General features: G+C 39.9%; 1 protein-coding gene and 1 long non-coding RNA gene across 3 annotated transcripts in view; one reads left to right on the top strand and one right to left on the bottom strand.

The window, feature by feature from the left end:
- The window catches only part of ATP2A2 (ATPase sarcoplasmic/endoplasmic reticulum Ca2+ transporting 2), a 47,380-nt gene extending 37,197 nt beyond the window's left edge, over positions 1–10,183 (top strand). The window contains exons 16-21 of one of the 2 annotated variants that reach the window (XR_010910498.1): positions 109–311; positions 937–1,022; positions 1,379–1,512; positions 1,972–2,089; positions 2,257–3,912; positions 9,286–10,183. Coding sequence is in view for 1 of the 2 variants with exons in the window: in XM_060785497.2 (XP_060641480.1) it covers positions 109–311; positions 937–1,022; positions 1,379–1,512; positions 1,972–2,089; positions 2,257–2,377; positions 9,286–9,299 (676 nt within the window). In the remaining variant the exon portion in view is untranslated. The remainder of the gene's footprint in view (positions 1–108; positions 312–936; positions 1,023–1,378; positions 1,513–1,971; positions 2,090–2,256; positions 3,913–9,285) is intronic. The other variant, XM_060785497.2, reaches the window with a different exon arrangement.
- On the bottom strand, positions 9,751–13,175 carry LOC132781339 (uncharacterized). The gene is made up of 2 exons (XR_009631977.2): positions 11,586–13,175; positions 9,751–10,652 (listed from the first exon to the last, which is right to left on the bottom strand). It is a non-coding gene; the product is annotated as an uncharacterized lncRNA (long non-coding RNA).
- Between the last annotated feature and the right edge of the window lie 1,432 nt (positions 13,176–14,607).

The raw sequence follows: 14,607 nt of genomic DNA, 5'->3' as shown, positions 1-14,607 counted from the left end.
CAAGCAAGGTAGTAATTAAGGGTCCCCGATAGCCATCTTTCAAAGCTCTTATTAAAATCTCAGTAATGACTTAACCTCACTTGTGTGTTTTCTTCCTTTCTTTGATAGTATTTTCCTGACTGCTGCTTTGGGTTTCCCTGAAGCATTAATCCCTGTCCAGCTCTTGTGGGTAAATCTTGTGACAGATGGGCTCCCTGCCACTGCTCTGGGCTTCAACCCTCCAGATCTGGACATCATGAACAAACCACCTCGCAATCCCAAAGAGCCCCTGATCTCAGGATGGCTCTTCTTCCGTTACTTGGCCATTGGATGTGAGTGTTCCTTTGAGCTCTGTTGGAGTCCTGAAAATGCTGCCTCTGCTCGTTCTCAGTGCCCCTTTCTCTTCCCGGCTCTTACAAAAAAGAAATCCCATCTCAAACAGCTGTATGACTTCAGCCAATTCCTCCCTCTTTGGGGAGAAAGTGGCAAAAGTTAGCTTAAGACAATTAGAAAAAAATTCTTCTCTCCTTTACATTGTTTCCTTCTCACTGCTTTGCTTCCTTTTAAGCTGAATCCCTTAAACCTTTTCCCCCAACCAGTAGTGCCTTCCTGTTGGATTGTATGCTGCATGGAAAGGGTTAAAAAGCATCAGTTTGTATTTGTAAAGGAGATTTTTCTACTAAGGTGTACTTTTAGGTAGATGCAGTGTAGGTTTCTGCACAGAACTGTGTTTTGCCGCTGTATCTGTTTTAAATAAGATATGCAATCTTGGAAAGAATCCAGTGGTGCTGACCTGGCTATCAGGATCTAAACATGGATAGTAATTGCAGGAAATGGCCAAGGTTACAAAGTAACCTATTGTATAGAGGAGAGGAAGTTCAGGTGAGGTGAGCGCCCAATACAGATGCCCCATTATTCAGCCTGGCGAGAACTGAAATGTTTTTCCCTCCCTTTAAGGTTACGTTGGAGCTGCTACAGTGGGAGCTGCTGCTTGGTGGTTTATTGCTGCTGATGGTGGCCCAAGAATTACCTACTACCAGCTGGTATTATTTTCTTATTAATACTTCAAAATTAGAAACATTGTTAACATTTTGGAACCCAGCTTACATTTTTCAGAGTGCAGCTGCTTAGCCGTATTGATTTAATAGAATACAGAAGTCTCAGATATCTTATTAAAAGGCCGCCAGTATTTATCTGTGGCAGGACCTACATCTCAAACTAATCCCTGCGTAACAATAAAAACTATGATTAAAGGGCTGATAAAAAAGGACTCGTTCCTTTCAACTTTATAGCTGTCTTTTTTATAAAACAAGGAAGTTCTGATGAGGTTTTTGGCAGAGGGAAAGGTATGGTGATGTAGAGAGTTAGACTGACCTGCGTGTGTGTTATGTTATTCCAGAGCCATTTCTTGCAGTGCAAAGATGACAATCCAGAGTTTGAAGGTGTTGACTGTGTGGTCTTTGAATCTCCATATCCAATGACGATGGCCCTTTCTGTCTTGGTCACAATCGAAATGTGTAATGCCCTCAACAGGTTCGTATGCTTGAAATAAAAAGCTGAAGGCCCTACTCTTTGAGTGGGAGTCAAGTGAGATGTAGATGGCCTCAAGAGAGCTGCCATTCATCAGCCCAGACCAGGATTTGTTTTACAATCTCATTTTGTTATTTGAATCACATTCTCCATTCCTCCCAGAATCGGAACCCATTGTGGCTTAAAACATAAATACAGTATAGCACATTATTATCTTCAACCGATTAAGACAGTTGAAAAAACACATTAATTCAGAACATTCAAAATAGATTTATGTTTTGAGGGTTACAAATGGTGATATATTAAGGCCATGCCAAATGTTTCAAAGAGCATGTGAAATAGACTTTATACCTCGTATCAGCTACCTATTAAGATACAATAGTGAACCCTGAAGGTGTGTGCGTGTGCGTGTGCATACGTACACTGGTGTTCTTACACATCTGGACTTCCTTTCCTTTTCAGCCTGTCAGAAAACCAGTCTTTGTTAAGGATGCCTCCCTGGGAGAACGTTTGGCTGCTGGGTTCCATCTGCTTGTCCATGTCTCTTCACTTTCTCATCCTTTATGTGGAGCCACTTCCAGTAAGTTCATGTAACTCATGTCGAGAGCAGGTTTCAATTGTTTTATTTGTTTGTTTAACCTCCAAAAGCGAAAGAGGATATGCTCTTCTTCCCCCAACCCTGGCTCTGCCATGATCTCTTGCCCCCTTTGAATGATTTTAAGGGTGTTGTCTTCCCTTTTTTCCTAGCTGATCTTCCAAATTACACCTCTGAACCTGACTCAGTGGCTGATGGTATTGAAAATCTCGCTGCCCGTCATCCTGCTGGACGAGACGCTTAAATTTGTGGCCCGTAACTACCTAGAGCCTGGTAAAGACAGTGTGCCACCTCCCACCAAACCACGTTCCTTGTCCGCATGCACCGAAGGGATTTCCTGGCCATTTGTGCTCATTACCCTTCCCTTGCTTATCTGGCTGTATAGCACAGACACTAACTTTAGTGACATGTTCTTGTCTTGACCTGAGGGGATGGTAGTTTGACAGAGCGATGTTTAACTTAATCAGTTTTTTTATTGTTTAAAGCAATTGTCTTATTCTGCTGAATTTTCACATGAACATATTTGCCGGTGACTGAGGTTCCCATATTCAAAAAACGTTTGGTTTTTCCTTTTTTCTTTTTTTTTTTTGATCCCTGACTCCAGTGGGGAAGTAGTATCCCCCTCTCTCCCTGCCTTTTATACACATCTAGGGTGTCCATTGACATGTACAGAGAAATTAACACTATTTTATGCAAATATTTTTTGTAGAGGAGAAGCATGTACAGTGTTCTGTTTAATAGTCAACTCATCCTTGTAAAAACAAATCAGAAAAGTGTTTTTTGGGGGGAGTGCCAGTGGACACTATATCTTGAGCAAACTGTAATTGGTAGCAGATTTTAGGGAATGAATGTCTGTGTACGTGTGTTTTTGTTTTTCTGAAACTAAAAGCATGCAACTATTTGTCTTCTGCATGGTCATCTAATCTTAATTTGTCATTCATTTGGTTTTTTCTGCACTGGGCAGATTATACTGCTACCTCAGTATCTTTCTTCCCCGCCTTCCATTTTTTGCCTTTTCCTTTCTATTCTTTTTTTTTTTTTTAGATTCAGACTAAATCTTGTTTACACCTGTCTTTGTGAGAGGTATGCCTATTCTTGCTGGTGCAGAAAACATCATTCCAGGGGCAACCTGTTAGTATTCCCTCCCAACCCCTCCCTCCCCAACATATGTAGGTTTTTTAACATGAATTATTTATTTAAAGATATCGTATGCATTTTTATTGTAACCGCATTGTTTCACCAGCATTGCCCACTTTGGGGGTGGGGTGGGGGGGAGGGCCAAAGAGGGAAAAGACTACCTGGATGAATTAAAAGGACAAAACAAGAATAATAAAACGTTTTTTAATTGACAAACAAAATACTGCTTTTCATTTCATTTATATCATATAGAAGGTTTTTGAGTTCCATTTTAGCAAATAGGATCTATGTGCCAGATCTTTCCATTCCTTTTTGATTGGGGGCAGTTGTAATGGGACCTAGAAAAAAACCGAACAACTCTCACATATAATCCACTGACCACATCCTACCCTGAAGTGGAGAAGTAACAAATCGTGTGTGTGCGTGTATGTACATGTGTGTTTTTTGTAAGATCTGTAAATACCACATGACCAAATGAACATATTGTATAGAACTATTTTTATTTTTAATGTGGCACTAACCACCATCATTCTATTGCGATAAATGTTAGCGCATGATGTTGTGTTTCCCCCTGTTCAAATTGAGTCCTGTACCAACCAATGTGTAAGTTCATTAACAGTCCTAACTGTGTGGTGTTTCTCTCCAATGCCTTCCAACATTCATCGACTGAAGTGAGTATTTCTTCCATTTCACCATTTCAGTGGTGATATGCTGTGTAAAAAAAGAGTGAGAGAGAGAGAGAGAGAGACAAAAGATAGCATATGCTGTATAAATGTTAACAATAAATGCTAATTTTTCCTTCATTCCATGCTGCGTTTTGTCAAATATTCTGCTGTGCTACATTATTATCACCACTCTTCATGTCCTGTATATGGCAGCATTAATATCCAGTGTATTTGTGTCCCCGGTTTCTTTTGGCATCAGTCTTTAGAATCTAAACCAGTGGGAACAGTGTCCTAGGAGGCTTAGGAAATGTCTTCTAGTTTAAAAATCACAGGTTTTCCATCAATGTGATTGCTGGCACCTCCAGCATGACTTGATGCAGGGGCAGCTTTTTTAGAGCCACTAGTCATAGATGCCCTCTTCCTTGCATCTCAAGCGTAACAAAGGCATCTGGATGCCGGTTCCGAGTAGGTTATGTCACGCTGTGATACTATTGGACTCCTTTTCTTTTTGTCCTAAAGGTGTCAGAACTGTTTTGGATTAACTTCAGAGCATACAGCTCTTGCAATTGCATTCTCACTTACCTCTGTCTGTGATGGAAACCTTTTTTGATGGCCCCCGCTGTGTTGGAAGCCATCTTGCTCCTCACAAACACAGGCTGGATCAATGGAATTAGCCTGGCTTAGTTTGGAGACATAGGAAACAATGTTCTGGGGAGCAGCTATGTGAGTGGAGCACTTGCTGGCTAATTCTTAGACTAAACTTTGGCCGTAGTTGTGCTAAAGAACTTCTCACTAGCACTGGATCACTCTGTGGATTTCTGATTGTCTAAACATGGAACCAGATTAATATAGTGGTTTGAGCATTGGACAGCAACTCTGGAGATCAGGGTTGAATTCCTGCTTCGCCATGAGACCCACTGGGTGACCTTGGGCAAGTCCCACTCCGGCTTGGAGGAAGGCAGTGGAAGACTTCTTCTGAACAGATTTTACCAAGAAACGCCAGTTATACATTCCCCTTAGGATTGCCATAGGTCAGAGGCTACTTTAAGGCACACATTAACAAAGTGTGGATGCTCTTGGATATATCAAGTCAACCTTCTTGATCATGGAAGATTTTACATGTGTCTGTGTTCGAACAGTTCCTTACAATAGTAATTGATCTTTATGCAAAGATGCCAGAAATCATCCTAAATACTTATTGACTCTAGTGCTCGCCATAATACAATATATTATCTAAGCTATATAATTATACGTATATAGATGTATGTATGTATTGCATACAACTTCACCACCGTTATGGGATGGCTTTGACCTCTTGTCCACTGTTCTGGGAACAGATGACAGCATAATATTGGTGTCAGATCACATTTTTGTTTTCAAGCAGGGCTATCACAAAGCTTTTTCTGTCACCACTATGTTGGTTGGCCACATATACTCTGGTAGAAGATTTCTGATCTCTGACAAAGCAAATAAGGTGTGCTACAGTATAAAGTCTCCCCTCTCCCAGTGTGTCTTTATTTGCCTTCCATATCTCACTCTGTCACAGTCAGGTTAGATGCCCAGAAATTTCCAGATTAAGACATATAGGTCTTAAGACATATGAGATAGACTCATATAGGTAGGCCCATACATAGTTCAGTGGGAAAGCAGAATTTTTTTTACATAGTCTGGGCAAATTTAAGGGGGAAATTTGTTCCAAGTTGTGGAGAACTATTGCTCTCCCCACTGGGATAGGTGAGCCCCAGTCTATGTTCTTTTGTGATAGCTTCAAGCATGGATCTCTCAAGCATAGCTCCAGCTACAAAGTGGCCTTCCTCGGTGTTACTAGCTCCCCCTTCTATGCCCTCATACTGAAGAAAGGGTACAATAAATACATGTTTGTGGTATGGTAGCATAAGTAGTTGATAACTTCCAATTCATGGTACCAAAATGTGATCAAGAACTCATGGACCCAAAGGAAATGCATACTTACCAGGCTAATGAAACATTTTAAGATGTAAGATGGGCTAATAGAACCCATTCTTCAGCTTCTGCGTTGGTTCAAGATGCACTTGAGAAATAATAAGTGCTCTTCAAAAATGTAACTGAGCTAGTCTGTTCCAGCATAAAATGACACAAAGGACTCCTGTAGCATCCTTGAGACTAACGGAGCAAAAGAAATTTCTAAGCTTTTGTGGACCCCAGTCCACTTTCATTAATAAGTGTCTGTGAGTATACAGGTGACCCATTCCTTTGAAATGAGTAACAAGAACCAGGTTTGGCAAACTTGATACAGAAAACATCGAGTGGTTCTCAATCTTACACTTGTCTCCTTGGGCTAATAGCTTCTTGAATCATTTTTTTTAAACCCCAAAGTGGCTGGCCAGGTGGTGATAGGGATTCATGAGCTGCTTTTTCATGTAATTGACTGCCTTCTGCCTGGTTGAAAGATCTAAACACTGTGGTGATAAAATGCAGTACAGCAGTCTTCTAGTGTCTTCCAAGGACACGGCCGATAAAAGACAAATGGAGAAAAACGGGGATGATTGCAGAGGATGGGCGAGGCATAGGTAAAACAACCCAAATTGTCTGTCTTTGCACCTGTCTCGTTTGACTTCTTGCACTTCTTAACCATTTTTTCCCTAATCTCTGCTCTCACTGCACTAAAACAAAACAACCAATTAACACTGTCATTAAAACAAAACACTCTCTGCATACTTTCTAACACAATTTCCATGGGAAGGGGAGAGAGTAATTCTGTTAACACCAAACTGAAAATAGAACAGGAGTAAGCAAAGCTAGGGGCTGCAGCCTGAATTTGAACAAAACTTCTATCCTAGCTCTAAATTTCCACGAGAAGAAATATGCTTGTATGCCATGTGTCTAGTGAAAATGTGTTTCCCAGGGACAAGATAAGTTTGCTGTTCTTCTGTTGTCCACCTTTTTAAAAAATAAAAAGGCATGCATTGTATTTGGAAGATTGGGGAGAGACAAGCCAATAGAACATCTTCACCATGTCTGTCTCTCCTCATCATGTTCAAGAAGCTGCTGGCAGGAAAAACGAAATGCAAAGATACAAAATGGGGAATGCCTGGCTCGAGAGCAGTACGTGTGAAAAAGATCTTGGGAGTCCTCGTGGACACAAGTTAAACATGAGCCAATGGGATTTTGGCCTGCATCAATAGGAGCATAGTGTCTAGATCTAGGGAAGTAATGCTACCCCTCTATTCCACTTTGGTTAGACCACACCTGGAATATTGTGTCCAATTCTGGGCACCACAATACAAGAGAGATATTGACAAGCTGGAATGTGTCCAGAGGAGGGCGACTAAAATGATCAAAGGTCTGGAGAACAAGCCCTATGAGGAGCGGCTTAAGGAGCTGAGCATGTTTAGCCTGAAGAAGAGAAGGCTGAGAGGAGATATGATAGCCATGTATAAATATGTGAGAGGAAGCCACAGGGAGGAGGGAGCAAGCTTGTTTTCTGCTTCCTTGGAGACTAGGACGCGGAACAATGGCTTCAAACTACAAGAGAGGAGATTCCATCTGAACACGAGGAAGAACTTCCTGACTATGAGAGCTGTTCAGCAGTGGAACTCTCTGCCCCGGAGTGTGGTGGAGGCTCCTTCTTTGGAAGCTTTTAAACTGAGGCTGGATGGCCCTCTGTCAGGGGTGATTTGAATGCAATATTCCTGCTTCTTGGCAGGGGGTTGGACTGGATGGCCCATGAGGTCTCTTCCAACTCTTTGATTCTATGATTCTATGTTTGCACCTCAAAACTAGCAACATGTCCTGAAGGACTCACATTTTAAAGCACTGCACAAAATGCACTCCAGTTTGAGAAAAAAAGAGGTTCCCTGAACAATGGAGTGGCTGCTGTAAATTTTGCTGCTGGTTCAGATCTTGAAAAAGAAATTAATTGGGATGGCAACAGAACTGATGTTTGCCAGTTTGGACGTGCACAAATGAAATCATATGCAACAATGCAACTAGCTTGCATTTGTGACTCTTGCTGTGGGTTGGAAAATGGAGTAATAAGGATTCGGATGTGCCAGAGAGCCCCAACATACGATGCACTTTATTATCCCATTTTCAGTAAGCTTTCACAACCAAGGCATGTTCGTAGATAAAAGCTTAAAAGGAATGGTCCAGGTTGAGTATTCCTTCTCCAGATATCTGAAATAATCTAAAATCCTCCACATGGGCATAGTTATACCTATTATCTGATGGTTTGGGGTACGCAAATATTTCTTGCACACAGTTCTTAAGTATACTGTATTAAACTAGCTTCAGGCTGTGTATAAGGTATATATGAAGCAAACATGGGTTTTTATATTTAGTCTTGGAGTCCCATCTCCAAAATGCCTCATTATGCAGATGTATGGAAACACAGGTATTCCAAAATCCAAAACTCTGGTCCCATGCATTTTGGATAAAGGATGCTCAACCTGTTGTGGCGTTGGGCACATGGTGCCAGGGCCATATTCTCAGTACTTCAACCAGAGCAATTGCTCCAGGCCCTTCTCAAGCTAGTGTGAAGTAGAAAAGGTGTAGGTTCCTTCCTCTTCAACAGTAACTCCCAATATGTTCAGTATTTCTTAGTGTTATTGAGCAATTGCGTATCAATGCATGGAATCAGGCTGTTAGTCTCACTGAAGGTTGAGAATTAATTCAGCTGCCCTGAGTCCCTTTGGGGAGAGAGGGCGGGTTAAAAATAAACCTATTATTACTATTATTTATTACACATGAAGATTTGGGATTGGGGGGGGGGGGCTGTCTTCTGCCTGGTATTCGGTAACTTTTGTGCCTCTCAGAATGGTTCTCACACATAGAAAGGGACCTTATATTGAGAACTGCTCTGAGATCCAGAACCACCTCATTTTGGCCTTGATCACTGGTGGTTAATCTGAAACTGCTTTTATGCAGTCGGCCATTCAAAGTAAGTGATGAGATTTTGTCTTGATTAGTTCTCAGGGGGCTTCCATAATGAAATCCTATGCTGTCACATTACAGACTCTGTTCCTTTTAAGGGAATGGACGATCCTGTACAGTGTCTCCATTCTTCCCTTTTGCAACAGCTACCAAATCAAAAGCCCTGGCAGTTAGCTAGATGCCTGCCATCCAAACCATGAGCAAAGCTCCCAGGCTCCTAAAGAGTGATGGGCGGAGGACTGCTAATGGGGTGTTCTTCCAGCTTTTAATTCTCTTTCATTGCTTTTTTTTTCAATTAACCTGGTTTCTCCCCATTGGAAAAAATGGGGAGGCCCACAATCAAACTGTGTCAAAATGGTCTTTCGTGCCTGAGCTTTTAAAACAAAGTCCTTGCTTTTATTAAGTTCTCTTTATTCATCCTTTTCACTAATGTTTTTTTCCCTTTTCTCTCTCTCTTTTCCTTTGCAGCCAAACTGGAGTAATCATTTAGCCCTAAACACATTTTTGCAGACTTGTAAGGTTAATTTTCTTGCATGCGTCTTTAGCAGCGCATCTACTGAAAACATCTGCATGAAATCTTGTAAATGGAAAAACAAAATATCTTTCCTTAGGGAGGGAGAAAAAAAAATAGAACTGAAAACTTGTGTTCCAAGAAGGAAGTGTGTGGTGCTCTTTAAAGCTTCAGTTTTTATGCAGATCTACCAATGTGCAATATAGTTTTAAACTGAAAACAGACCTTTGCAAAAGACGTTTTGGGGTTGCATGAAGTCAAGACTCCCTAAACTGCTAAGCAAGAATTAAAGAGTGATGATTGGCCAAGTTTTACCCTTTTTTTTTTTCTTTCCATATCGCGTTGTGTAAAACGTCATAGTTTATAAAATGTACAGTATCAAACTGTAATGCATGCCTTTCAATTGTAAGTAGCTGATGATCTTTATTGTATCTTAGCATAACACTTTACAAAGCTCTGTACAATATGCAAATCTATTTATACAGACTCATTGACAAATGGTACTGTTGCTGAATGTTTAAGAAACTGTTAAAAAACGTCAATTCCATAACTTCAGCTTTTTGAACAAAAAAAAAGATCTCGGAGTGTGCAAATAGACTTATTTTGCACTGTAATAATGTAACTTATTTAAAAGTAAAGCCGTAGACACACATTGGTGCAATACACATGTGATGCGTTTTATCATAACGAAGAAAACAAAAATCCCTAATAATGAACCTAGTCAGTTCATAAAGACAGCATGTGTGACTTTTTTTAGAAACTGTAAATAACATTGTCTGATTCAATGCTGATGGTGACTAGCATCACACCTACTACCATCCTAGTTTTGGGTAAAATAAACTTATACAATATGTAGTTGCTGTGTTGTCTGGATGTATTTTTAGATGCGGTGGGAACATGCATCTTGTTCCTTAGCTCCAAGTTATCTTCACATTACATAAAAACGAGATAGTTCTGAAAAGTTTAGCTTCATAATATGGGGTGCCAGAATGTTTCCCCATGTGTTCGGGGAAAAAGAAAATGTGCCACCAATATATTGCTGTCAGATTTTAGCATATAGCTTCTGATCTGCCACATTTGAGGAGCTTTTTACATAGGAAAATATTCCAAAATACAAAGTCTTATCTGTAATCTCATACAGTAGAGTCCAGAGAGCTCAATCTGGTCATTCTAAATAATGTCAAGAGTGGCTTGTTGAGAAAGTTGCAGAGCCAGAAACCAGGGAACCAATACCAAATGGCTTGAAATAATGAGTTTATTCTAAAAGCAAGCTACTCCCAACCATCACTGAAGAGCCTTTCCAAATCTGCCTTCTAGTGTGCTACTAAAAGAAAAGAAAAAAGACTATTGAACCCCATGCACAAATCCTTGGTCACCTCCTAAGGTGTAACCTTTGATGCACAACATGTTTTTCCATTTTGATTTCTTAATAACCCTGTGCTTCAAGGTTTTTTTTCCAAGCGTGTTCCTAGCAATACTTGCCAACAATACCTGCTCGTAGATTCATATAGCTCTCCCCCCCCCCCGCCACCTTGTGTGTGCCTCTTACATGAGAAACTTGAGGAGCAGCTGCACATTAATAATATCATCCATACCTTATAATGTATTTTATTCTCTTCACTAGTTTTAGATGTTCTTTTTAATTTTAAGAAGAACATACCAATGCTTATACTCAACACTAAATGGTCTAGATAACCATTGTTTACAGTAGGGAATATATACAGTAGAGTCTCGCTTATCCAACATAAAGGGGCCGGCAGAACGTTGGATAAGTGAAAATGTTGGATAATAAGGAGAAATTAAGGAAAAGCCTATTAAATGTCAAATTACGTTACGATTTTACAAATTAAGCACCAAAACATGCTTTACAACAAATCAACACAAAAAGCAATTCAATACACAGTAACGTTATGTAGTAATTACTGTATTCATAAATTTAGCACCAAAACATCACAATGTATTGAAATAGCTGTGGATCCGGACGGGAGGCAGTTTGCATTGGTTAATACAGAACATTGGATGAGCGAAGGTTGGATAACAAGACTTCTGTATATATTTGTGCAGCATACATATCCAGCATGGGCCTACTGCCCACCTGCTTTCTCCCTTCTCCAGCTTTGAGAGGGCATCTCTTGCAGTGTCTACATAACAAGAATAGACATGTCACCTTTCTTTCCCAGTGACGTCACAAAGGGACACTTCACCTAGCAATAGCCTTTGTGGTAAATAAAGCAGTATGGGCTGAGAATAGACTTACCCATGTGATACCTCAGAAAGTGGAGGACACCTGTAGAAGCAGACAGAATACATCACATGTGATGGCTGCAAATGAATGATCTGTTTTTCTAAAGAAACTGAAAGGCACGAAATACAACAGTAAGAAGACCATTCCCCCTACTTCATGCTCCTAATGGGATGAGGTCCTAAGATGAATTCCACTGCTAACCTAGTTGAATCCTGTATGTAGAAAGGGGGCCCATCTTGCCATTTGCCTCTGGTTGGGCTGGTCCTGCCTTGTATTACTAAAGTCCAGCCTGAGTGACACAGCGAGGTCTAATGGTTTGAGCACTGGACTAGAATCTGAGAGACCAGGTTTTAAATCTCTGCTTGGCCATGGAAACCTGGTTGACCTTGGGTAGGTGATATTCTCTTAACTTCAGATTAACATAAGGGCAAACCCCCTCTAAACACATCTCTGCCAAGAACACCCCATGTTAGGATGACCTGAAGGCACACAACAACAACAGACGCTGAATGTTTCTGGAGTATGGCTAGCCATGGCAAGTCATTGGGATACTTTTGGCAAGAATTTGAGCTGGGGGCGGAGGAGAGGGGTTTAAATATAGAGACGAGGACACTGGAGGGGAAAAATAACTGATGAACCAGAGGATTTGAATGGAATTCGATTCCAAAGATGCATCAAAAACAGCTTGGCAATGGGAACTGGAAATAACCCACAACATTGCTAGCTGCATTTTCAGGCGTTTGGAACATTTCCCGGTCGTGAGTCCCAACTCTGAAAAATTTAGTGGTTGGTAGGAATTAGATGCCTCTCCTGATAATGCAAAAAGCCCTGATCAGGTAGGGTTTCTGCCCTTGGACCCTTCCAGTTCAGAGTTTAGGCAAGTATACCTCTTGTGTTGTTGGATCATCGTTGCAGATTTGTATATAAGCTAAGTACGCAAACGTTTAGAGCCACAGATGATAGGTCTGGTTATGTCTCTTTAAAAAACACGCACACAAAAATAATTGTACAATATAAAATACACAGCGGACTCTTAAAACTCAACATCACTTAGGTATTCAGTTCGTCTCAATTTGACTCAGACTGCATCATGCTGACTCTCTGCTTCTAGTCTGTTTGGCTCTTTGGTGAATATTGTCAGTGGTATGTTGTAGGTGTTGTTTCTTCTTGAGTTTGGGCTTGCTTTAAACTGACAGCATCTCCCGTTTTAACATATTTCTGTTTGCCATTATTTTGCTTTTTTTTAATGTATGAGCTGCCTTCTCCATTCTTCCAGCCAAAAAAGCAATATACTGTATATATTCGAATATAAGCCTAGTTTTTCAGCCCTTTTTTAGGCTGAAAAAGTCCCCCTTGGCTTATACTCAAGTCAAGGTTACTTATAATTTTACTCTGTTATTATTATTATTACATTTATTATTTTACTTTATTATTATTATTATTATTATTATTATTAAATGTATCATTTCACTCTATTATTACATTTATTATTTTACTTTATTGTTGTTGTTATTATTACATGTATTATTTTACTCTATTTAATATTACAGTTATTATTTTACTTTATTATTATTATTATTATTATTAAATGTATCATTTCACTCTATTACATTTATTATTTTACTCTACTATTACTGTTATAATTACATGTATTATTTTACTCTATTTAATATTGTTAATATTACATTTATTATTTTACTCTATTATTAGTTATAATTACATTTACATTATTTTACTCTTATTTTTATTTTTATTAAATTTATTATTTTACTCTATTAGTATTGGAAGGATACATAAGCACATGTACATTGAAGAAGGCTAGAATAATGGTTTAATCAGAGTTTAGCAGTCTTATCTTAAACTACAGTTTTATGCAAATACTCAAAAACATTTAACCTACTGATGCCTCAAGTAATGTAATTGTATTGGTATTTATTTTTACTTTGAAATTTACAAGTAGCTGCTACATTTTCCACCCTCAGATTATACTCAAGTCAATGCAATTTCCCCTGTTTTTTAGTGGTAAAATGGGGTGCCTCGGCTTATATTTGGGTCGGCTTATACTCGAGTATATACGGTAAATGTTGCAAATGAAATAATATGTATTCCTTATGTAGAACTTTGTCTCTGCGCAGAAGAACATAGCTGCCAATTGACATCTTCTTGCTCTGGAACTATGAAGTCTTCATCAGTAGGTGTCTGTTTTTATATAATGTACTTTAAAAAAAAAGAAAAGAAAACCTGTCATGCTTCGGCAGCCCTGGTGTGGGCGTGCAACTCACAGCCTCATAAAAAAGCACTTAGAAAAATTAAAAAGGCAGCTTCTTCTGCAACAAGGGAATGTGGTTTTTCCAAGTCCATTAAAGCCCCCCTGCGTGTATGCTGGAGGCTGGAGAAAGGGTGGTTGGCAGTCATTTTAATGAGAGATTTCATGATATAAATATCCATCACCAGCTGCAGTAAAACTTCCAATGCTCCTTCCCTGCATGGCACTAAAAGCTATTAAATCCATCATTATTAACACTGGAGGCAGGCGGTCCAGAGGCATTCGAAGGAAGTGACTATGGGTGATGTAAACTGCCCACCAGCAAGGCCTTGGCTTGCGGGGATATTTGCCCTGTCGGTTCAAAACGCCAGTCTCCTTTCTCTGCCTTGAACCCGGCTGAGCAGCATTGTATTAATTTGCTCCATGAGCAAACTCTGAGTCACTCTAAATCATAGGCGGCAGCAGCAGATTGTGGCATTGGGCTGGTAGACGGTGCCATCTTCTTGCCAAACCAATTTGAGCTTGGCAGCTCTTTTAATAGGCAGCTTCTTTTTTACTCATGTCCAGTTCTGGGCTCCACAATCCAAGGAGGATATGGGCAAACTGAAAGGCATCCAGAGGAAGATGGCCAAAACAATCAAAAGTCTAGAAACTACTAATCCTTTTGAGGAGCTGCTGAGGGAGCCGAGAGTGTTTAGCTTGGAGAAGAGATGGTCAAGATAAAGGAAACATGATAGCCATGTTTAAATATTTGAAAGGAGGTGCCAC

This window comes from Anolis sagrei, chromosome X (genome assembly GCF_037176765.1).
Source record: "Anolis sagrei isolate rAnoSag1 chromosome X, rAnoSag1.mat, whole genome shotgun sequence".
NCBI classification, from domain to species: domain Eukaryota; kingdom Metazoa; phylum Chordata; class Lepidosauria; order Squamata; family Dactyloidae; genus Anolis; species Anolis sagrei.
Note: the sequence above shows the minus strand (reverse complement) of the source record. Positions and strands in the feature narration are given on the sequence as shown.